General features: G+C 38.8%; 2 protein-coding genes across 12 annotated transcripts in view; both read left to right on the forward strand.

Annotated features, from left to right (window-relative positions):
• Nucleotides 1–236: 236 nt before the first annotated feature.
• DEPDC7 (DEP domain containing 7) lies at nt 237–14,879 on the forward strand. Its single transcript, XM_032488429.1, has 9 exons — nt 237–386; nt 7,895–8,285; nt 9,838–9,965; nt 10,783–10,972; nt 12,621–12,832; nt 13,599–13,741; nt 13,929–14,054; nt 14,155–14,233; nt 14,542–14,879. Exons 1-9 carry the CDS (start codon nt 314–316, stop codon nt 14,733–14,735), a joined length of 1,536 nt encoding a protein of 511 aa, XP_032344320.1. The 5' UTR covers nt 237–313; the 3' UTR covers nt 14,736–14,879.
• A 3,708-nt stretch (nt 14,880–18,587) lies between these two features.
• The window catches only part of TCP11L1 (t-complex 11 like 1), a 32,115-nt gene continuing 25,025 nt past the window's right edge, over nt 18,588–25,677 (forward strand). For 2 of the 11 annotated variants that reach the window (XM_032488417.1, XM_032488428.1), the window contains exons 1-3: nt 18,876–19,434; nt 20,450–20,611; nt 21,531–21,717. In XM_032488417.1, the coding sequence (XP_032344308.1) occupies nt 21,555–21,717 (163 nt within the window). In that variant the 5' untranslated portion in view covers nt 18,876–19,434; nt 20,450–20,611; nt 21,531–21,554. Of the gene's footprint in view, nt 18,726–18,868; nt 19,435–20,449; nt 20,612–21,530; nt 21,718–25,677 lie in introns of those variants that run through there. The other 9 variants (XM_032488425.1, XM_032488419.1, XM_032488423.1 and 6 more) reach the window with 9 other exon arrangements.

Raw genomic sequence — 25,677 nt, forward strand, 5'->3', positions numbered from 1 at the left:
GTGGGACGCGTGGGACCGGCGCGGACTTGCAGGACCTCCGCATACCGAAAAACCTTCCACCTGGCTATCGCTCGCACCCGGATTGGCCTGGGGCGAGGGCTGCACCTTTCCTTCGCCTGCGGGGCCTCGGGTTACGCTCAGCCTCAGCCGGCACGTGACTGCGGGCGTGTGGCGCTCGGCGGCGGGTCTGCGGGCGGGGGCGGGGCCTAGCGGGAGCCCCGCCCATCCCGGGCCAGTTAACTGGCGGCGGCAGCGCGGGCGCGCACTTCGCGGTGCCGCGGCCTGAAGCGGCGAAGTGCTGGTGGCTGCGGCCATGGCCACGGTGCGGGAGAAGGCGGCGGCGCTAAACCTCTCGGCACTCCAGAGCCCCGCGCAGAGGCCTCCCGGTAGGTGCCGAGGATGCCGTCCGGGGACATTGGGGGTTCCGGGAGGGGCTGGGGGCTCAGGCTGCCTTTCTCGCTAGGGCGGGGACCCAGCCAGGTACAGCTGGGTCGGCGGCGGCCTCCGGGAGCCGCGCGCAGCTGTGGCCACTCGGGCCGGCGGCTCCGCCGTCGGGGCGGATCGCGTCCGGCTCCCACTACTGGGCTGCCAAGGCAGACCTTGCTCCCTTGCTTTCTACTAAGTTACCCAAACTTGAACTTCACCGCGCCCTGGTCTGTGGGCCCGCTGCGTGCCAGGCACTCGCGGTAGGTCTCCAGATACGCTCCACATCATTACTGGTGACAGGTATATCTGGACTTGTCTTGCTCTTTGCCGCCTGTGTCAGACACAAACCTTGACTCCACAGTATTGCCCGGGGCCGAGTGCCTCTCTTGCCCACTTTGTTCCCCAGACTCTTCTCGGGAGCGTTGAGAGGTTTCTGTTGTATTTTAGTTATACCGGCAGAAACTTGGCATAAAAGGTTTTTGTTAGTTATACTTTCTGGAGAAACAGTATTTCAACGAATAGAAGTTTTTGATTTTTTTTTTAACGATTGCGTGACATTAGGAGAGACGTTGGTGAATTCTGCCAGCTTAATTATGTCTTTGGCAGCAATTTGCTTAGAATGTTAGTATGCTAACATCTTGGTTCTTTAAATGTCCAAACAGTTGATGGAAATTGAATGATTAGTGCTAACGTTCCAATTCCAGCATACCCCACAACTCAGAAAATAGATGTCCAAATAACATTTGGCTTTTTTGTTTTCCTTTTGGATGAGTTACAGCTTTTCCCCCTTTCTGTAGCTGCAGTGTAGGGTGTTACAGGAATTAGTTCCCTATCTGACAAAACCTTTTCATTTGTAAAAGCGAGCCAGTGAAACTGTGACTCCTTCCTCAAGGTGACAGTAGTCAGTGGATTGGTGTAGGTCAAATGGGTGCATCTCAGTGGCCTCAGTTTTATGTTTGAGTTATAATTAGTAATGCTTCCTTTTCATCTTTAAAATGCTAATGATAAATTGTTATACAGAACCACTTTTCATTTGTATTTTTCTGAGAATGATCTTAATATTGACCTTATTCTCCAGTTGAAAGGATTCAGATAAGCACATGATGGCTGCATTCAGAATTTCTCCTTGTTTTACATTGTGAAGAGAAGGGGAATACTTCATCATTTAGGAATATAAAATCAAATAATATTGGAAACATCCTTGAGAAGTCTTTTGTTTGGGGGTTAATTAGGTTTATTAAATTATTTTTAGAGGAGGTACTCAGGATTGAACCCACTTGATCTATACCCCCCTCCCCAACCTTGATAAATCTTTAGGCTTTCTGAGCGAAAGAAATTCCCAGATTTTACCTGATTAAAAATATAGTGCCCTACCTTCTCTAACAGCTGAAATACCAGTTACGAGCTTTGGTCATTTGTGAACAGGTTCTTAGACAGTGTAAGGGAATATGTATTCAAAATTAAGTAAATGGCTCTCAGAAGGAAGAGTTGAAATGTGGGTTATAGAATTTGACTGAACCCAAGGAAAGGACCACTATCTTCTGCACACCAGGTGCAGTGCGTAGAGAAGGGCCCCACTGCCTTTTCTCACTTGTTTTGCTTGCCTCAGTTGGAACCCCACCTGTTGTCATGTGTTAATTCCCCTTCTACTCTTTAGTTGCCTTGTCACAGCCCTAGTAAGCACGGTAATAGGAGCCTCTGGTTCTTGATTTCTTGCCATTATCTTTCTGTGTGTTCTGGCAAGCAGCTTTGTATTTTTGTTTCTCTACCTATTAGTAACTCTTCCATACTTTAAAGAGGCTGTAACGACCAGGGACCTGATTTATATAGAAATAAAGTCTGTACGCTAATCTTTAGTAACTACTTTGAAGATACTCGTTTTTTAATAGAGACAGAAAAGAGAGTGGTATGTTATCCAGTTTTCCCTTTATACTGTAACCTAATTCTTTGAATTCACCTGGTATCACTTTTCCAGGGAGCTCAAAGTGCTTCCCATATGCTGTCTTATTAATCTGTATGAATTAAAGGAGGGGCCAATGCCTACTTTTGTCGATAGTTCTCCCAACATATTTTAAAATTGTTCTTATTAGGAGAGATTTATTTTACATAGTTTACATGCCTGCAGCCTTCTTTTTAGAGGCAATGTCAGTCTCAGGTTGACATCTCTAATGCCAGGTAAGAGGAAAACTAACTTCAACTACTAAAACCGATATGCAGTAAAAGTGTTGCCGTATTGGTATTGGTGTATAGGCGGTTTTACCCACTCAGTCACAGCTGCCCAGTTTTGACACCCAAAACACAGTTCTCTGCATTTATCTTTTTTCATGAGGTTTTGGTTAATGTCCAATAAATGTAGGCCTTCTCCTTTGTCTTAACAATTCTATGAGTAATATTTTAAAACCTCTTTTGAAAAAAATAATTCTTAAGTAAAATTCTCTCAAATCCTAAATAGTTTAGGATCTATATACTCACTATTTTCTGATGAAAAGTTAAATCTTCTGATATGTGTCACATTCGTCTTATCTGCTAGTGGTCTTTATTTGATTGAATACTGTTCAGAGCTTGAAATCATCATCCAGGTGGTATGAATAGGTAAAGGATAATCTCTCTGAGGGTTGGAACTGTGTCCTCTTAGTTCAGAGGAAGAAAGAGACCTTCCCTTTTTTTTTTTTTACTTTTTAAATAAATCTTAAAAAATTTTGGAACAGATTTAGATTTATAGACAGTCACAAAGTTAGTACATAGAGTTCCCGTGTGCCCTTCGCTCAGGTTCCCTTATTAACATCTTTAGTGTAGTACATTTGTCCCAGTTAGTGAACCAGTATTGATAGTCCATACTTTTACTTGTATTTCCTGAGTTTTTGTCTCCCATCCTTTTTCAGTTCCAGATCCCATCCAGGATATTACATTACAGTGAATCCACATCTCTTTAGGCTTTTCTAGATTGAGACAGTTTCCCCTGTAGTTTTTATACATCTGTTAACTGCTGGGTCCTGTGCTAGTTACCACTTTTCATGTATGTCTCATATAATCTTCACAGTAACTGAGAGAAATGGAATTAGCTCTGCTTTGCACCAGAAAAGTTAGGCAGTTTGCCCAAGATTGCATTATTTGTAAATGATGGAGCCAAGAATAGAACCTAGTTCTCTGGGATTCTGAAACCCACACTCTTGTCTTTCTCTGTTCACAGAGCCTTTCTCTCTCACTGTGCCTGCTGCATTAACACAAGTTTCCACGTCTAAACAGTATTCAGTTAACCCAGGGTTCCTGAACTCCTGTTGACATTTTCTTTGTTGTGAGGCTGGCCTGGACATCTAAGCAGCATCCCTGGCCCCTCTACCCACTAAACGCCAGCAGCGCTCCCCCCTCCTCAGCTTGTAACAACTAAAAATGGCACCAGACATTGCCAGTGGTTCGGGGTGGGGGGAGTAGAATCACCCACTAAGAACCACTGTATGAACCCTTCTTTAAAATATTTTACTAGTTGGCAATAATTTATAATTAACAAGTATTGAATAATTTGCTTTTTAATTTTTTTTTTAACGGAGGTACAGGGGTTTGAACCCAGGACCTCATGCATGCTAAGCACACACTCTACCACGGGAGCTATACCCCCTCCCCCTTAGACTCTTTGATCATTTGGTCGTGGTGCTTTTAGAACATGCTTGACCAAATGTAAACGAGGAACCATCAAGATGTAGATAGTGATGAATTTTAAAGAATTATTCAGCTCATATGCAGGAGAAGTTTGAGGACAAGCTAAAGGTTAAGTTCTGATTGTTAGACTTAAAAAACATTTATTTTATACTTCCAGTCTCTTGGATCCTGTTTAAAAGTCACAATAATTCATCTTACTGGACCATGGTCAGCTATACCAATGTTCATTTCAGCTCTTAGAGGATGATAATAAGAAGTTTCAAGCCAGCATGTGGGGGATCTGTGTTTAACTGGTGAAGTCAGCATTAAAAAAACAGGTTATCCTGGTGTGGGTTTTGGCACATTTACTCGCCAAGTCCAAGGTATATTGTGTATTAAAGTATCTGAATGAACATGAGCTAGTTTGGGTCTGTGGGTGGTGGTGCTTGAGGGGAAATATCCCAGGATGCAATGGTTGGGAGTTAATGGTCAGTAAGAACAGAGGGGACCTAAAAGGGCTGAATTGTATCATGCCCGGAGGACTCTGGAAACATTGTGTGGCTCACAGGTGCCTACTCTTCTGCTCTAACCTGTTCTTTAATCTTTTATACTGTGTTATCCAATATGCAAGACTTCCTGATTGCCCATATTTAAACAGCAAGTTAATATGGGGAAATATATTCTTTATTTCTTAATTCCCCTGTGAATATCAGCCTTTTCCACATCATTGAGACTCTCACCCCATCAGTGATCTTATTGATCTCAAATTAATAAGTGACTCAGCCTTATCTTTTAGGAGTTGTATGCTAGATGACTTGTTGCTCTACTGTTACGATTTATGTGTTTCATCTTTAATATTATTACTAGCCCAGAAGTCTGTTTCATTGGTGCTTAATAGGCAGTCTGAGCACTACAAATTTGAATCTTGCTTATTTTCCTTTCTTATGTACTGTGGATAGTGTATGTTGTAGAATTTATGGTAGCCTGTATTATTTTAGGAGTAATGACTACTAAATGTTTTTAAATGGCTTGATTAAGGGTACACAGATCTTAGGGGTTTTTCTGTTTGTTCTTTTAATCTTGTTGACTCACTTGAAGGTCTTTGACGTAATCTGTCTTCAGTGAAAGATTAATGCTAAAACTATCTGGTGGCTTAGTTATATATTTAAGTACTAGAAAAAGCTAGTATGTATTTACTGTCTGTAAAATTGAGGGCAAGTTTGCTTAATTCACTGAACCTCAATTTCTTCAAAATAGGATTATTAACAACTATTTCGGAGAAGTTTATCAGGATTAAATGAGAGAAGGCAGAGCTTGTCATATTTTAAGTACTCAAATATTAACTATTATTAATAATATAATGAAGATTTGAAAAAAAAAAGACTAAGAATAGACATTAAGTTTATTTAAAGCTCAGCTATAGTCTCTGGTATGTTAGGAAGTAAGAAAATTAAGTGTTAATCTTCCTTTATCTTGTCATTGTGGACGGGAACAGTATAGCTACTCCTGAGTTTAGAACACCTGGAATGACCTGGACGTATTTTGAGGTTCCATCAAATGCCTGATTCTGGCTCTATTCAGTGGACTAAATATAGTACCAGTAGTAAATCTAGTTTCAGCTGGATTTATCTAGTTAATTCTCCATAATTCAATTTTTAAAACTGTTCACATATTTGGAAAACTAGCATCAATTACTTCTTTCTTTGTTTAGTAATAGATTATAAAGTGTGTGGAATTTTAAAATATAATTTTGATAATTAAAAACAATCTTGCTGATTAAAGTAACATTATATTAATGGGTAGATGGTAAAATTACCCATCTACTTTTGATATTGGAAATATACAAACAAGCAGTAAAGGGTTTTCTGTGTATGTATATATTGGTAATTTTTATAGTAGCTACAAAATTACACGGTCAGTGAATACACTGTGGTTCACTACACTCCCTGTATTTACTGCAACACAAAAGATAAATTCGAAATGACCCGCTTAATATTTATGATTCTAGTGCATTGAGTGGAGTTTTAGTGTCCTTCAGAAACTTATCTTTGCTTTCATCTTCCACATTTATTTTTATCTAAAAAAGGCAGGAAAGTAATTTCAGGTGGCAGTTTCTTTAATTATTCCTTACTGTTGTGCTAATGCATACTGTTTTCCTTTTTAGATTATCTTAAGGGAAGTAATCCGTTTTCAACTTCTCTGCCAAAATATAAAAATAAAAGATGTTATATACTTAACAAAAAGGAGGACTTAAAAATTAGAACCACTGAATATTCAGAGGATCATTAAAAAGTGTAACACATAAAAAGGCTTACCCTGTTTACATAGAAAGAGAGAGCAGGCCAGCTAGCCACCTAAGCTGATGATTAGCTCGACTTAGTTCCATTAGCTTGACTTGGTTCCATCAGCTTACTAGAACTTAAAATCCATTTTCTTTCTTTATTTCTTCTTCTTTTTTTTTTTTTTTTTTGAGGGGGGAGGTAATTAGGTTTATTTATTTATTTATTTGTTTGTTTTAGAGGAGGTACTGGGGATTGAACTCAGGATCTCATGCATGCTAAGCATGTGCTCTACCACTTGAGCTACACCCTCCCCCCTCCTATTTTCTTTTGTTTCCCCTTTTCTTCCTTTGTATTTGTGCCAAATATCAATTTAGTAAAGTGAGGGAAAATATGATACATCTTTGAAAGCATGTTTTCTTTTCTGTTTGGCTAAAATCTTGCTTTATTTCTTTGGTTTTCCTAGCTTTGCAATAGGTTATAAGGTCCTATTGGACAGGAACCAAACTATTAGTTTACCCTGCTTACAAAGCACCTAACTCATGAGATTGCATAATAGGAAGATTTAAAAATATTAGTTTATTCCAACAAGCATTGTGTGTGTATATATCTATAACTATACATCTATCTGTCTATCTGACTGATAAATGCTTTGGAATCATATAGACCATGAACCAAATCCCAGTACCACCTCTTATAATATATTGTCTGGAAGTTACATTTAACCTCTGTGGATCCGTTTTCCATCTCTTAAATAGAGGTAATGTCTACTTCATAGGGTTGCTATGAAGATTAGATCATTTATGGAAGGCACTTAATAGAATTCCTTGCACATAATTGGTAACTGCCACAAGATCCTGCTTGATCTGCACTCCCCCAACCCCCCACTCCAAACCCCATCTTCACTCTGATCTCACTTCCTGCTGTTCTCTCCCTCATGGTGGCCTCCTTCCTGTTCTCTAGTAGAGCATACCCCCTCCTCAGAGACTTTGCTCTTTCTGTTTTCTCTGCTCTTTCCCCAGATGACTGCACAGCTTGCCCACCTGGTCTTACTCAGGCTTCTCCTCAGAGATGACCTTGTCAGAGAGGTCTTTCCTGACATCCCATCTAAAATAGCATTCTCTCCTTACCTGGCTTTATATTTTTTTCTTAACACTGATAATACATATTATCTGGACCTTCTCACAAAGTGTAAGTCCATAAGAGCGGACTTTATTTTGCCCACTGTTGTATCCTAGCACATGGAACAGTGTTTAGCATATAGTAGGCATGGGGGAGGGTATAGCTCAGTGGTAGAGCACATGCTTAGCATAGACAAGGTCCTGGGTTCAATCCCCAGTACCTCCTCTAAAAATAAAGAAAGAAACCTAGCATATAGTAGGCACTAAATTTTTTGACGAATTGCTACTAATAATTTTGTATTTCAATAACAAGCTACCTTCATAGTTGTTCCTTATTAATAACTTTGGAGAATGCCCCTTTTTGCTTAAGGATTGCTTAGACCTTATAACAAATACGCGAGGTGACTCTGATTTTTTTTTTCCCCATTCCAGGTTTCAGTGTGGCCCAGAAGCCATTTGGAGCCACGTATGTGTGGAGCAGCATTATAAACACTCTTCAAACACAAGTGGAGGTGAAAAAACGAAGGCACCATTTAAAAAGACACAGTGACTGTTTTGTTGGTTCAGAAGCTGTAGATGTCATTTTTTCTCACCTAATTCAGAATAAATATTTTGGTGATACAGATATTCCTCGGGCCAAAGTGGTGAGAGTGTGTCAAGCACTTATGGACTACAAAGTGTTTGAAGCAGTTTCAACCAAAGTCTTTGGAAAAGACAAAAAACCTACATTTGAAGATAGTAGTTGCAGCCTTTACAGATTCACAAAGGTGCATAACCAAAACAGCCAACTAGGCAAAGAGAACAAACGATATTCACCTTCCAGGTTAGTATATAATGTTAGAATATCAGGGGGATATTGGCAGGATTTTTGTCTATATTTTAATGAGATGCTGACTATCTTTGTTATTTTTGAAACAGTAAATCAAGCTAAAATCTGGGTCTGTGGGTAAATTTGATAAAGCAGAGTGAATTTTTTTTTTAATATCTCCTAGAATTCTTGTCTGTTTATATATTTAGCAAAAACAATCAAACTTTGCCTTTGTGCTTCAGGTTACAAGCATAGTATAAAAAATGTTACAGGTTAAAATTATAGTATAAGAAATATTAGAGAGTTTATACTGCAAAGCGACATGAGAGCAGAAGAGGTGAAGGCAAGCAGGTAGATTGTCATTAGAATCCAGAAAATAACAGATGTGAAGAAGTGGGAGTCAGAATGCTTAGTTTTGCAGCACATTTTAAGGAATTTGCACTTGATCACACAGATGTTGGGGAGGCCACAGAAAGCCTCTAAGCATGATGAGATTGTACTTTAGAAAGGTCTTCCTGGCAGCTGTATGGACAGCCTAATGGGGAGAGCTAGGCAGGAGGCTTTTGCAGTATTGCTGTCTGCAGATGAGGGTGAGGTAGGCAGCAGTGGGGAAGTGGGAATCATTTAAAGGGAGGCTGGGGGACAGAATTGTAGGACCCAGTGATTAAAGTGGATGTAGGTGTTATGTGCATAATTAACTTAGTTATTTGTTGTGAAATAAAACAACTTTTCCATTTTATTTCCCTCAGCTAAACTGGTTAGAGGTGACCATGTGATTGAAGCTCTTATAATTGACATCTGACCCAAAGTCAGAGTTTTACACTCAAAAGTTTTTTAATTCCATATTTGAATCATGATAAAATTTACCTCCCTATATAGGAAGGAAATACAAGGATAAGGTATGGCACAATCAGTACTTTGCAAATGTAGGTCCACGTGCTTTATCTGAACAGATGTATTTGTGAATTTGGAACTTCGGAGGTTTTAGAAAGGTGATTATATATATATTAGATAACACTCCTAGAGGGATCTGAGACAGCATCTGGTAATCAAACATGTTAACATTTCTGCAGTGAACAAAATATTCGTACTAACTGGGATAAATAAAGGCTATGTTAGTCTTTATAGACAGGTTTTGCCACTGTATGAGTTCTAATAAACTTTAAATTCTTGAAAGAATTGTGGATAAAGGAGTGTAGATCTGTATTTGGAAAATGATGAGCACTGTCTACCAAAGAATGCCCCAGAAATAGAATTAACTAATAAAGACAGTAAGCATAATGAAGTTTGATGACATTTGATTGTATCTTAAAATGGGAGACTAAAATTTTAGTCATTGAATTACTTAAATCTAAGTGCTCAAAGGAGAATTTATTGAGAGTGTGTATATTCAGATTTGAGAAAGAAGGTGGCATGTTTTTGTATTTTATTCTACTCTTATAATTTGCATTTGTTGTATTTTTGTTCTGAAATGTATAAACTTTCTAGAAACTCTTAGCTCTCAGATACAAAAATATTTCTGTGAGCTCACTAATAAACATTAATTTATGAAGTAAATTCATTTTAGGTACACAGATACATTATTTAAGTCATCTGATACCCAATCGGCAAGTTTAGAGGACTTGTGGGAAAATCTGAGTTTAAAGCCTGATGATTCCCCTCATGTAAATCTCTCTGCCTCCTTGTCACCACAAGGTAAGCTAAAGATGATATGAGGAAGAAAAAGACGACTAACTTCAAATAAACTTATTTAAAATTTTTCAGTCTTAACCTTTATTAGAATTTAAATATTCAAAGCACAAAGAAAGAGCACACTGTGTATTAAAGCTGTTTATATTAAGTTTTAACAGAGGTCTATTATCTTTAACAAATAGATCAGTGTTGCAATTCTGGAACACTGACTTTTGTCCTATCAGCTGGCACAGATTCAAATCTGAAATGTTTTGCATGCAGATTTTTAAAAATGTATTTAAAATCCGCTCTCAGGTATTTCTTTCCCTAAGATTTTATTAGGTTAAATAAAAATTTGAAAATTATGTTAAAACATTAACAGGATTCTAATGTTTTTCCTTGTCTGTGGCAGTGGAATGTGATTTAAATGACTGATTTCCACTTCTCCTCATCCTAGTTGTGGAAACCCTGAGTGGAATAATCTGCAGCCAGTGGTTTCAAACTAGCTTTGACACTGAATGAATCATTCTTTCTTCCAAGGTCCTTATTAACATGTTATATGACTTGATCTCTTATCAAGCCATATTGCTTTTTACAGTACAAGAATGAAAAGAATTTCTGTTGTCCAAAGTCTATTCTCCTACACTTTAAACAAATCTTGAATTGTTTTACTTTGTTATAAGAAACCACTTCATAAAGTTGACTCTTTTTCTTTCTTTCATTTTTTTTCTCTTTTTTTTTGCCACAAACTTACTAGCTTAGACCTGCCTAGGCAGATACTATGGTGAGCATGTAGTAACTATTAATTGTTACTTTTCCCCTTGTTGTTTTCCTTGTGCAGTTATTAATGAAGTATGGCAAGAAGAAACAATTGGGCGTCTGCTACAACTTATAGACCTTCCACTCCTGGACTCCCTACTCAATCGGCAAGAGGTCAGACCTAAAGTTCCTCAGCCTAAGAGACAGCCTGACTTGGTCAACAACAGGAACTATCTGGATCGAGGGATTCTCAAGGCTTACAGTGAATCTCAGTAGGTGGAAATACATATAATAATTTGAGTGTGTTTGCAGAAAGGTAGTAGTTTTGAGATAATCTTTTGAATTCTTCTGTCCATACACGATCAGATATGCTTGGTGAGTTGATATTATCAGTTTTGGGAAAAGTAAAGAACAAAATTACCTTGGTCAAAATTAGAAAACAAGATTTTTAAATGTCATTATTTTTCATATTCTTTTCTGTTTCACATACACCTTACTTGCATGTCAAGTGAAGAAAATGATTACACTCCATCTTCTTATCTTTGCTGAAGTGTAGGGCTGTCTGTTCTTTCAGAGCTGCCTCTGGTTTTCCAAGGGACCTGGAACAAAATAAAAGGATTTGGCAAATTCTTAGACTCCTTTGACTATAGACACTTCTATACTCCTCTAGACTGCCTGTTAAATATGTATTTTTTAATTAACTAGTTTTATTAAAGAAATATAAAGAAAATAATACTTGCTCTCACCTTTGACCACCATCCTTCTGAATATAAATTTGAAGGCTTAATTTCAGGTGCTAAGGGAATTATGATTTTATTTTTCCTTAAGGAAGAGTTCTATTTTCCTTATAACATTGTAACTCTTCCCCTAAGTAAAATTATTAAAAGTTAAAATCATGTATTTTCTACCTTATTTAATATTTTAAGTATTTTGCCTTAGCAAATAGTGTTCTAGTACAGTTAGGAAGATGGAAATGTTTGAAAGGAATACAACTTACATTTTTAGCACTTCACCAGTTTTACATTCTAATGAACTATTAATAAATAGTTGAATGTCAAAAGGTCACTTAAAACTTTATGTGAAAAAATTAACCCCAGCATACTAGTTATTGAATTCTGTATATAAATAGGAAGTTTATTATTCTACAGGAATTTACATTACATTTCTATAATCTAAAGTAACATGTGAAAACATTTTATAATTACTCTAAGTACAGAATCAGAAATTGTCCTTGCAGATCATCTGTCCACATCTTATGATGAAGCATGACTAGAGAGGTGACATGACCTTCCCGAGTCCCCAGCAGTGGAGGACGTGATTTAAAAAAAAAAACAACTATATATTACCAAATTGAATATTAAAAGTTAGTCATTCTATTTCTTAGAAGGTAGCAGTTTTCTAAAGTTACCTACCTGGCATTTTATTAGAAATGGTAATTAATATATAATTATTTTGAAGTCCTACCTTATCTCCCTTTATTCTCTTCTAGCCAAAGTCAGAGATGATAGATCATACAGAGTTCTGAAGTAGCAACACTGTATTAGCAAAATGCTAGTCTAAAGTCAGATCTGGGATCCAGTCCTGCCTGGGACTCTAGACAAGTAACCTAGAGTTTCTGGACCTCCATAGTAAATTTAAGGAGTAGAGTTTGAATTTTGATATTCTTTTCAGCACTGTATTATAGCGGATAGCTTTCTGTTTTCTCTTTAAAAAAAAAAAAAAAAAAAAGGAAGACATATATTAGACCTAACTTTTTATCTGTGATACATGATCTAGCTATATACTAAAAGGAATTATTCATATCTTTATCTCGGTTTATAGAGATTTATCCTGGTAGCAAACTTGAAATAGCTAGGAAATTAGGTACTGTGTGTGTATTTGTTATTCCGTTTTTTTTTAAATCTTTTTTTTCCCCTATAGGGAAGATGAGTGGCTCTCTTCAGCAATTGACTGCTTGGAATACCTTCCAGACCAGATGGTTGTGGACATAAGCAGAAACTTTCCTGAGCAACCAGATAGAATAGACTTAGTCAAAGAACTTCTGTTTGATGCCATTGGCAGACATTACAGTAGTAGGGAACCTCTGTTAAATCACTTATCTGATGTTCATAACGGAATTGCAGAACTCTTAGGTAAGTAAGATCTTACTGGATACTAGAATTTCTGTTTTGGAGGAAACAAGAAAAAGTTAACTTGTCCTCAAAATTAACCAAAATGGTACTGCTTCAAGTTGGGAGTGGATCTGGACTAATCCATGGAAAGTATGTCTGTTCTAAAACTTCCAGGGCTCACTTGGAAAGAGGCTGTAGTAAGCTCTGAAGTTATGTAGGGACTTCTGGTTGCCACAGGAGAATGCTGCCCTCATTCACTGGAAGCTTAATAAGCATAGAATAGCAGTTTTCTCTTTTTCAGCAAATATTACCAGCACTATGACCATTCCCCCTTCATTCTCTGCAAGACAGCAGACACTCTGCTTTGTACCAGTGAGCCAGACTCTTCCACGTGGTTTGTTGAAAACAAATTGGACGTTTCAGAAAATCCTTTCTATTTTTCTCAGGTAGAGTTGGATATATAAGTACTGTACACATAGGCATCCTTGAAATGTATTGAATTATTGGAAAACAATGGCTGGAAATTTATTTACAAAGCCAAGAGTTAGATTTAACATCTTAAGATTTGTATATGACAAGGACTTAGAGCTTAGTTGCCAGTTTGATTATAGGCTTTCATGATGGTATTGGTCATTCATTATAATTCCTAGTCTTTTTGTTTTGTTTTGCTTTTGAACATAGTTTGGGATAAGTTTACTGATTAGCTTAAGCTTTAACTTGAATTTTGTTCCCTCTACTATAGTCGTGTTTGGTCAAAATTAAAAGCATTTTTTTCCTTTGGCTAAAGTGAATGGGAAGACTGAAATAGCATTAGAAGCTACTCAGCTCTTTCTAAAGCTTTTGGATTCCCAAAATAGAGAGGAATTTAGAAGACTGCTGTATTTCATGGCTGTTGCAGCACATCCTTCTGAATTTAAATTACAGAAAGAAGTAAGTCTTTTGTCTAAATGTTAATTGTATTCAGTATCCCTAATACTTATCGGATGCATGTGTTAGATTATTCCATTGTCAGCATCAAGTATGCTGAAATGGATAATAGCTATTAATAGTTAACATTGCCTTTTATTTGACACTTATTCTTAAAAATATGTACTATTGGGTGTGTTTTGTTTTATAGAGTGACAACCGAATGGTTGTGAAAAGGATATTCTCAAAAGCTATTGTTGACAATAAAAATTTATCCAAAGGCAAAACTGATCTTCTGGTACTCTTTTTAATGGATCATCAAAAAGATGTTTTTAAGGTAAAACTCTGAAAGTAGTTGAGTATATGTAATAGATCACTGGATTAAAGGGCATTTGAATAATGTTCCATTCCTTTTTTTTTTTTTTTTTTTTTTAAAGATTCCTGGAACTCTACATAAAATTGTCAGTGTTAAGCTCATGGACATTCAGAAGGGAAGAGATCCAAATAGAGACACGGGTAATCTGAGAAATATTACTTCTCACAAATATAAATTTCTACTGTTTATTTGAAAGTGTTTTGCTGTAGTACTTGCACTTTAATTTCAACTGGACTCTAAACGAGCTCCTCAGAGTTATCCAGACTTAGCAGAGAGCCTCCTTCTGTCAAAAAGCAACTTGACAGAGAAAGTCAGCAGTGCTTAGCATCTTTACATGCATTTTGCAAAATGGGGAAAAATACGTAAATATAGAAATGTTGCTTGATTTTTCTAGTTAAATCTGAGGAATAGATTCATTAACTCAGCTTTTTTACTTTTAATCTTTAAGGATATTTTTATTGCCAGAGAATTGATCAAAGTGATTATTCTGACCATACAAAGATGACGACCAAGGATGAACTACTGAATTTACTAAAAAATATTGATGAGGATTCAAAACTGTCTGCCAAAGAGAAGAAAAAATTGCTAGGGCAGTTCTATAAGTGTCACCCAAACATCTTTATTGAATATTTTGGAGACTGAGTTTCTAATGTCTGTATATAACTTGTGTATTTTAAGAGTAAATTATGTATCCTAAAGATCCAATCACATTGTAATATTGAATGTTCTTCCAAATATGAAAATGTACTTAATAAAACTTTTTTTTATAATCTTTTGTGTCTGAAACTGAGTATCAGATGGTGTATTGCTGTTAAGTAGTGACCTCTCTTAGGTGAGTTGATTTATAATTATTGTGCACAATAATTTATAGAACATTATAGGAATTTAAATGATATGATGTTGTTTATATAAGAAAGAATTAAAGAGTAAGGAAGTCTGTAACTACAAGTTAATAGGAGTGCAGTTTGTACCTTGGAAAGTATCCTTAAAGATGTAAGATAGAAACTTAGGCTATGATAAAGTAATTTTTTGCCAATTACCATAAACTGTAGACAAATCAGAAATTGAACTGTCCTAATGCATTTGAAAGTTTCAACATCTCTTAAAGTTATTATGGAAAATGTAAAATATATATAAATATGGCAAAAACAGAATAATGAACTGTCATGTACTCATCATCCAGTTTCAACAGTTGTCAGCTCATGGCCAATCTTATCTAATCTATTCTGTGCTCACACCTCAGCAAATTTCAGATATCCTGTCACTTCATGTATAAAATTTCAGTATGCATGGCTAAAAGACAAAGACATTCAAAACATAACCACAGTATCATTATCACACACACAAAGCCACAATTCTTGAATATCATCAAAAAAGCAGTCAGTGTCGACATTTTATGATCTCATATGATTTTAACTGTTTATTCTCATAGGGCTCCAAACAGTTCATAAGCTGTAATTGGATAATGTGCTTCTTAAATCTTTTACTCTATAGATTTTTCTCTTTATCCGTCCTCCCTTCTTCTCTCTCTCTGTCTCTGTCACTGTCACTTTCTGTCATTGAATAAACCTGGTCAGCTGTTCTTGAGTTTCCTGCAGTCTGGATTTAGCTGACTGCAAGCTTGTACTATATCATGTTCCTCTTCATTTCTTGTAAATTAGTCATTAGAGCTAAAGTCTTCAACAACTTTTTATCCAAGTTAATGATTATTTTGAAACTACTACACTGTTAAGATACATTCAGCAAATAGACATGCAATATAACACAATTATAGTACAATTTTAAATCGTGCATCCTTATAATAATAAAACCTAAAGATTAACATGAGGCTAAATTTTAAACTTCAGACTTTTAACGAAAGGTAGGGAAAACTAAAGTGAGGTACCAATATGCTAGCATATTTTTATTTTCTAAGATAGAACTGATACTGACCAGTCTTTAAATGGGAGAAAGTTGAGGACTCATATCTATAGTGTATCTATAATACTAATTCTAATAAAGCAGGGAATAACTCTGTCAGCTGGGTTTTTTTGTGGTGTGTATTTTGCTTTTTTGCATAGGAAATTCGGGAAGGCAGCTCTGTTTACAATGAGGCAAAAGAGAAGGTATATCATGATTTAAGCATTGAGGATGTTTTTAGAAACAAACTACTGAAAGTGTGAGAGCATAGTTGGTAGAACAACTATATGTACTTGATTTGCAGCCTTTATTTTGCACATAATGGAATAGTGTGATTATTTGGCAACAAAACTGCCTAGTTATATGCAGCACTCTACTAGAATGATAACCTCATGGAAAACCTGGTTAAAACCACAGTTTACCTTGAACATCATAAATTTTTCAGAAAAATTGATCATGTTTATGACAGGTTTTAGCAAATTTTTTTTTCAAAGTTTTAAACTATAGGTCTGATGCTACCTACCCTGAGTGCCTTGGACAACACTCTTGTATCACGAGAACTGTCAATCATCACTTGCTGTTTGCCCTCATTCAGTCATCCCTGATGCCCTCCTGGGGACCCATCTCCACTTATACACCTGATGCCTAGGTGACTGAGCGTTGCCACCATTCTGGCTGAGTAGCCCAGGGCTAAGCACTGATCCAAGGACAGCCTAGCCGGAGGCTCCCAAAACTGACTTCACAAAATTAGCTTGGCCAATCAAATTTGATATAGAAAAATGTAAATTATGAAGGAGCAACAACTAAGAAAATAGAGAAGCTTGTCTCTAGTATAGAGAAGTGAAGAGACTGCACCCAAGAAGTAGAGATGTGATGCGAGATCCTCTGTGTCCTGGGAAGATGATAGAGTAGTACTAATCTCTAGAGCGGCAGCCAGCCGTCTTCCAAACCCTAGGTAGCAGGGCAGTGAACTCCTTTACCTAGAGGTAATTTGAGTTTCCAGTTCTCTTACCCTTAAAGCAAACATGTCAATGGTTTTAATATTTGAAGGAAACAACTCAAAATATATCAAAAGATTACAAGTAAGCTATTCCAAGTCAAATCGGTGGTTTTGGTGGTTACAGCTCCTCTCCACATGTGAAAATCGTTTATATTAATCCTTAAAGGCAGCTAGGGGACTCTCACTAGGGGAATCATCTAGGAATTCTTGCCTGACGCCACGCCCTGCCCTGCTGCGCCCCTTCCCCCCTCTTCAGGTGTTAGTTTTAGAACCACCAGGAGATTCTAAGGTGTAGTCAGGATTGAGAACCACAAATCTAGAGACCATAGTCTGAACTGGTACACTAGTCTGGACTCTGAAGTGAGAACTGAATGTTTTCTTCATAAATCTTAGTTCCAGTTAATTGAATATCTTAAGGATTCTCCCCTCCTCCCCTTTAACGTGCTCATTAGTGAATGGTTTGAGAGTGTTGTATTGCACTCAGCCTTCAGTACTTTAGAAATAACTTCCCACATGAGAGCTGTTTAAAAATGTTTGAAAGCACTAACTCCACTCCATCTTGTTTTGTTCTAGTTACTTAAATTTAACAAGATTCATAGGCTACAGGTAGGAGACTTGACTATTTCATTTTAAGACATACATGATTGATGCTCAGTCTTTTTATTTATTTATTTTATAAAAGTATAGTTAATTACAATCAATTTCTGGTGTACAGTACAATGTCCCAGTCATGACGCTGTCTTAAAGCATTTTATAAATGAACAGTTAGAAGTCACATAGCTTTCACTTTTTTAAGATTAGGCCCCAAAACTATTTCTATTCGTTCAGTTTGCTATCCTACTGCTATAAGCTGAGAAAAGCATGTAGCTTGCATCAGCTTTTCTTGCATCAGCAACTAGCACTTGGGGTGTTGGGAAAGGAAGCTCCAGAACAAGCTTGTCTGAACGTGGGATTTTTCCTTTCTAGAACACAGCGTTTGTCCCCTTGCCCTCCATCTTTTCAGAGATAGTCTCCTCTTTCGACAAAATGTAGCAGCCCCTTGGATAAAAGAGATGATCTAAACCAAACTGAGGCTGTGCCGTTAAAGTGAGGATTGGCTATCTAGGACATGGGCATGACCTTTTTTTTAAAACAGCCAAAATGAGGGGAAGGGAACAAACTGAGCAGCTACAAAACAGATGTAATATTTAAGTTTGAATACCGCTAAGCGGCCTATCCTTTTCCTTTACTGGACTGACTCCGCGCCGCTTCGCCGCCGCCCGCTGGGTCCGCCTTTCCGTACGGACACATGGCGCCGCTCTGTGTGAGGCGGGGGCCTCCCGGCTCCGAGTCCCCGCCCACGGCTCCCCTCGGCAGGCTCGGGGCGACCCTCCTGCGTCTTGGTACAGAAACAGGCGCCTCCCGGCTCCAGGCCCCGCCCACTGAACCTCCTTGGCGAACACTGGGCCGCGCCTCCAACCTTTCCGTACGGAAACATGGCGTCGTCCAGCGTGAGGCGGGCGCCTCCGGCTAAGAGCTGCCCTCCGCTGTCCGACGCTGAGGAGCGGCCGTGCTGGCCGCTACCCACCCGACCCGGGCGGGGAGGGCCTCTCGCAGCGCAGCGAGAGATGCGGCCTCGGAGGGGCAGAGGCTGAACCCTGCCCGCCGCGCATCCTGCCCGCCTCCAACGCGGCGCCGGCCGCAGGCAGATTCCCGGCCGAGCGGCAGGAGGGAGGACGCCGACCCCGCTGCAGGTGAGGGAAGCGAGCGCGGAGGCTGGCAGCCCAGAGGGGCCCGCACGGGGGGACCGAGGTCGAGAACACAGGCATTTCTTCGCCTTTTCCCGCCGGGTCGGGTCGCGTCCCGGTGATGTCAGCTGGAGGCGAGGACGAGGCAGTGACGGCGGGCGGGTTGAGCTTTAGCGCGGCCTTTGTCCCACCCCTCGAGGCCGTCCTCCAGGCGCGCCCCGCTTCCTTCGCTTGCTCCCGGCCCCGCCACTCCCTCGCCAGCCCAAACAGTTGTTTACAACGGAATCCGGACGCTGGGCGTGAGTGGCACTGAGTGCTAGAGAAAGTGATTCTCGTCGTCGGTGGACAGAGCCCCTTTCTTTTGCTGAAAGACCCTTTCTGCTGAGGAGTCTCTTGGGCTCGGCGTGCAGCTCACATAGATGGTCTTCACGGCAAGTGCGAGGATCCCCCCACCCTCGATTCCCTTTTTAGGCGTAGCGGGAGTTGGGGATTGTTGAATGAATGAGCACACTGCAAGCAATTAAATGGTTCCTCGCTGCATCCTAAAGCCCTCTAATTATAGTTGCCATATGTGGGAAGCCTGTTGTGTACCAGCTGTCGTCATGCACGCTCTGAGGTTTACACTTCCCCTAAACCGAAGAGGTAGGTAGCTGTCTTTTACAGATGAGGAAACTGAAGTTAACACAGCTAGTTAGGAGCCGGAATTGGAACCCAGGTATGTCTGAGACCAACGCCCATCCCTCCCTTATAAACATTAAAGAGATGACACAGCTATCAACAAATTCTTAGTGGGTATCTGTTTGGGGGACATACTTCTATGTATGGAGCATGTGTGGGGAATAAGGTGGGCGGAACCCGCCCGCCTTAAGAAGTTAAAGATCTAGGTGAAGAGTTAAAAAAAAAAATAAAACTAGCAATTTGACAATCTGACCCTAACCCATCTCTCCCTCTTCACCTGCCCCTTGTTCTTCTACTCATTTCATTTGCCTTCGCTTGTGCCCCTTGAGTGAAATGTGCCCCCTACCCCCTGCCTTTTCACCTCTTCTCTCTCCAGACATTTTCAAATTGCATGAAATCCTACTCTTCAAAAAGACAAGTTCAAATATCACCTTTTCTGGGAAGGTTATCCCAGCCTCCTTCCAGGCAGAATAGTTTCTCCCTCTGCTAATATTCTCTTAGTGATTTCATAATGCCGTTAAAGCTCAAGTTTCACTATGTTTCCTTGTAAGAATGTCTGCCTCCCTTTCTAGACCATGACTTTTCATCATTCTGTTCCTATGTAAATAAGCATGTTTTTAATTGGATTTAAGGCAGGGATGAATGCTCGATGTCTACTAACCATTCTTACAGGATTTCACAGAAAGGTTCAAGCACAGATGAGGGTGGGAAAGCGACCTGGGAAGCGGCAGGCCTTGTGTGGAATCTTGAAAGGTTGGGTTAGTTTACTAAGCTGAATATTAAAGACCTGGAAATCCTGCTTTTCCTCCTCACTGCGAAAATGAGTTACTTCATCCTTTCTGAGCTCATTCCCAGCATATAAAGAGGATAAAATTAGAAGTGGTTTTGTTTGTCCTTTCTCATAGGATATGCTGGTAATGTTATCTTTTGAGTCTTGGAGCATTTCCAGAGCCAAATAGGATTTAGGACAGAGAGGAGATGGGTGCCTGGAGTGGGATGCTGGAAAGTAAAGGGGAACTACATTAAAGCAACCTTCATATTGATAATTACAGGCCTGGAAATGTCAATTCCAGTAACGTCATTCTATTTAATGGGGACATCTGATGTTCAGAAAATTGTATCAGGTGACTCTTCTGTCTAATGTGCAGAAGGAAGTCTTCCAAACCTCCTGAGAACAGTCAACATTTCTTTTGATCCCTGGATTAACCTTCCAGGTGTGTAATGAAGTCTAATTAGTACATATGAAAATGTTTCATGACCTTTTAAGTGCTAATAGTACAAATGCTAATATTTTCAGTATTGTAAGTGCAGAAACGTTGTGTCTTTCTTCTCTCTTACTTGGAAACACCTTAGGAATAGAGAGCTCTAGGGAAAAACTAGGGGGGAAGAAACTTGACAAAAAACTTCCATAGCTTATAAGAGGTTACTATTCCAGGCCTTAATTGTCTGGCCCAGACCACCGGGTTGGGTATTATTCCTCTTCTAATCAGCAACTAAGTCAGTTAAAACCTGACCCAACCACATACATTATAGTTGTTTGCAACTTCCTACTTTACTCGCCATTTTTTCCTGCTAACTGGCAAGGAGTTAATAAAAATATTTGCCCCATATATTTTTCTAAAATGCTGCATAAGATTCTGCCTTCTGTTTGTCATCCCCAGGCATCATATCCACATAATAGGATCAGAGAACCAACTCCTCAGCCCAGTGTATATACTCACTTCAAAATCTGATGAAAAGCATTATTTCCAGAGTTTTCCAGTCAGCTCTCAGGAATTAAAGAATTGAATCACTCTTTGATTAAAATAGAAGCAGGCAGTTTATAGGTTATCTTCTAACATTTCAAGGCCCTGTGTTCTACTGATATAGTACTCGGAGTGGGACAAAAATACTTAAAATTATTAACCTCTGAGGTACAGGTCCATAAATTTGATAGTTATAAGTGTCATTTTACAGGTGATCTGTTTAATCATTGAAGTAGACTATTATAGCTGGATAAGATCTTAGCAAGCCCATTTATTTTACAGATGAGAAATTTGAAACCCAAAGAGATTAAATCATTTGCCCAGAGTCACACTGCTAGTTAGTGTTAGAGCAAGAACATTTTGGTTCATTTATTTTTTTATTTTGTAGGAAAGTGAATGAACTTAATTGAGAATGTCTGAAAATCTTGACAAGTCTAATATAAATGAAACAGGAAAATCAAAATCAAATGATTCTGAGCAAGGCCTTGAAGATGCTGTGGAAGGTTCTGAAAAAGCTTTACAGAAAAAAATAAAGTCGGGCTCTCCTAGCACCAGAAGAGTGCAAAGACCTCATGGTAAGCACATTTGACTTTGGTTAGAAGCAGTATTTTCATTGTTTTCAGATATTTTTATTAGGCTTCCTTGTACACGTTGCCCTGAGCTAGATTCTAATAATATAACATTGCCAATAATTAGCACTTAAGAGTAGCAATAGTTTCACAACTGACAGCCTAGTCACTTGTAGGTTTTCAATTGCATAAGGAATTAAAATTTTAGAATAATGTCCAGAATATTTCTGTCTTCCTCCAGCCTCAGCGACATTCCAGTTTTTCTGATGTGCTCTGAGAAAAGGAGGGTGGAGTGTAAATTGCAGCTTTAATTAAAAGAATGTTAGAAAAGTCCAAGACAGGTTACAGCCAGGACTGTGCTTGTGCAGGTTAGAGAAAAAAGTTTTTGACTGTGAGTGAGTGCACCACACCCTAAACTCACTGCCTAGGGGCTTAGTTCCCAGGAGCTTGAGGGGAGTCAGTTGGCTGAAGGTGTGTGGTGAAGTCAATTCAGATGCCTGGCCTGGAGCAGGCCTGGTGGATGAAAGGCTGGCAATTTCTGCAGGTTTTCCCAGCAGAGGCTCCAACTCCTGTCTTTCATTAAGAATACTCAAGTGTTTTGAAGTGAATCCAAAAATGAAGGTTTTAAGAGGGAGTGTCATAGTCTAAGAATGTCAGTGTTGATGTTATCTCTTTAAAGTTAGATGATCAGTGATTCTTAATATTTGGAAGAAATACAGACATTTTGGGGTTTGAGGTTATGTTCCTTTAAAAATGATAAAAGCCCTCCCCAGGTATTTGATTATAGTCAGCATAGTATTCTTATAGCAAACACCAGATTTTACTGTGGTATATTTGTGGTATTTACTGTTTTATTGTGGTTTATTATCACATAGATTCTGGTAAATATACTGCTAGGTCAAATTGTGTTCAGGGAAGGAAACTGTATTATCACGCATTTTTTTTTTATGCGTTGTCTCCAATGTGTATAGTTAAAAAGCATCTCGTTTCTCATTTTAAAAATAAGGAAAATACACATCTCTTAGGGTGGTTGTAAAGATTAAATGAACTCACATAAAGCTCTTAGAACAGTGCTTGGCACATAATAAATGCTCAATAAACATTAGTTGTTAATACTACTGCTACTACCATGTCATCTGCTGCATTTAAACATATCCAGGACTGATGGCTGTAACGTGGCTGTCTGTGGCCAATATGGTAGTTTTATCACTTGCAGTTTCTGGTAACAGAGTGCCTTTGGTTTAGCTCTTCAGTCATTCTTTGATTAATGGCCTTGCTTTTGGCATCCTGTCAGTCTGATGGCATGATTCCAAATTAATGTCAAGCCAACCCTAGACTGCATTGTCTGAAATTGTATGTGGATGTATCCTTAAGACAAGTGTACTTATCCTGGGATCCATGATCAAGTGTTCTGGGAACAGTCAAAAAGGTGTATCAATTTGGGTGTATGTCCATTTTTCTAGGAAGAAGATCATGGGAGCTGTCATTAAATTCTCACAGAGGTCCATGTCAAAATGAGATCTGAAATCAGTGCCTGAAAATATTGTCTCTGGTTTTCTTGCTCCTTCTCCTTGTAGTAATTATATCAGTATAGTACTGTGGTAAAAACTAAGACCTCAAGACTGGGGACCAGGTCAAGAGGCATCATTGCTTACAGAGAGTATAAATAAGAATTTATAAAATAGGAAATTAGCTATCTGCAGACACTTCTCCCAAACCATGTGAATGTGGAGCTACTGAGTTTAAAGTAAAAATCACATCTGGGTATCTACAAATTAAAAGCAAAAAGATAGCCTTTAGCCTTTCAAATTTATAATACAGAGTAAATTTTAAGGGGTAGAACTGCTGTTGGTAACTGTGATACTATGATTTCTAATAGGAAATACATGTTTGGTCTTCTAGTTTCTGGCACAGAGCTCCTAAACCATTGGAATTTCCTAAGTGATGAGAGCTAGAAATATGCTTTTGTTATGCTAATGAGGTGACTTTTGGAAAGCACCGAAGTAACCTAACCCAAGGATGGCCGCTTGGTTGTCTGGGATTCAACCTTGTGATTAGAGGATTGGAACTTTTCTGTCTCACCCACCCTACCTCTGGGGAGGAGGATGGGGCTGGAGGTTGTATCAGTTGCCAATGGCCAGTTATTTAATCAAGATTGCCTATGTAATGAAGTCTACATAAAACCCCAGAAGGATGGGGTTTAGAGGGTTTCTGGCTTGGTGAACACGTGGAGGTGCTGGGAGAGTGGCACGCTGAGGAAGTACCACGCTGCTTCTCCGTATCTTGCCCTATGCATCTTTTCCATCTGGCTGATCCTGAGTTACATCCTTTTATAATAAACCAGTAATCTAGTAAGTATGTTTCTCTGAGTTCTGTGAGCCGCTCTAGCAAATTAATCGAACCCAAGGAAGGGGTTCTTGCAACTTCCATCTGTAGCCAGTCTGTCAGAAGCAGAGGTGACAACCTGGGCTTAGGACTGTTGTCTGAAGTTGCCGGTGGGGGGTTGGGGTGGGTTGTAGGTCTGGGCCCTTAAGCTGTGGAATCTGACCCTAACTCCATGTAGATAGTGTCAGAATTGAGTTGAATTGTAGGACACCCCCGCTGGTGTCTGAGAATTGCTTGGTAGTGTGGGGGGGAAATCCTTCACCCCTACACTTAATGGAATTTGAGTGCAGAACTTTTAATAACTGATACAGAATATACAGAAAGGAAAAATGTCTGGCTTGTAAGAATTGGTTGGCACTAATCCGAGGTGGTGATTTCATTCTAAAAGATGATTTGTTCTTTAAACATAGAGATCCTTAGAGTAAGGATCAATCAACTGTAACTTAATGCTTCCTGTAAATTTCTCTGCGTCCATATACTTTATTCATTCAGTCATTTATTCATTCATTCATTTATTCATTCATTCATTAGCAGTGCCTCCCTGAACAGCAAAATTGGGGAAGTTTTAAGATAAGGGCGCATGTATATTCATGAAGGAGCTTGAGCAGAGGAGAATTCCACTTAGAATTGGGGCAAAGGTTGCCAGAGCCAAACAGTTGATTGAAATCGGGAGGGTCAGAAAAGGTCAACATCTTCATTCCTTAGGGTCTGACCAGTCTGAGGTCTCAGCATGTAGTTTCCATCCTCCACCTGGTTGGGGGCCTTAGTTTCTACAGAACTCAAAGATATGTATCAGATTATTATGTATGTTCCTTGAGAAGGAATTAGGACTCTGCTTTATCACAGAATTGTTGTGTCTTGACTACTTTTCCTTTGTTCTTTCATTATCTCACTTCCCTAAAGATCATTAATTACTCAGACCTGTTCAAGGGCAAGCATTGTGGGCAGGCTTAGATCACAAAGTGGCTTAGGTCAAAAATGGCTTCTCTTATGTTAAGAAAGCCACACCTCAGTCTCTTTCTCTTGGGACCACCAACCCTATCTGCTTACAATACTTTGGGACTATGCAGATAACCTGTTTCTGCTTAACCTTTAACCCACTAATTTTAGCCTTTTACCAGAAGATCTTGCCTGCACCAGTATTACTATTTTATTCTAATGGTGATTTTTTTTTTGATTGAAGTGTAGTTGATTTACAATATGATGTTACTTTCAGGTATAGAGCAAAGTGATTCAGTTATATGTGTGTATATTTTTCAGATTATTTTCCATGGTAAGTTATTATAAAATATTAAATATAGTTCCCTGTGCTATACAGTAAATTCTTGTTGCTTATCTATTTTATGTATAGTAGTTTGTAACTGTTAATCCCATACTCCTAATTTATCCCTCCCTGCCTTTCCCCTTTGGTAACCATAAGTTTGTTTTCCGTGTCTTTGAGTCTGTTTGTTTTGTATACAGATTCATTTGTATCATTATTACTTTATTTTTTTATGTGTTTTTTGAATTTTTAAAAATACACTTCTCTGCTCACAAACACCTTCTGCTGTAGCATTTAGTCACCTAGTTGATTGGTAAAAG

The sequence above is a fragment of the Camelus ferus genome, chromosome 10 (assembly GCF_009834535.1).
Source record: "Camelus ferus isolate YT-003-E chromosome 10, BCGSAC_Cfer_1.0, whole genome shotgun sequence".
Classification (NCBI taxonomy): Eukaryota; Metazoa; Chordata; class Mammalia; order Artiodactyla; family Camelidae; genus Camelus; species Camelus ferus.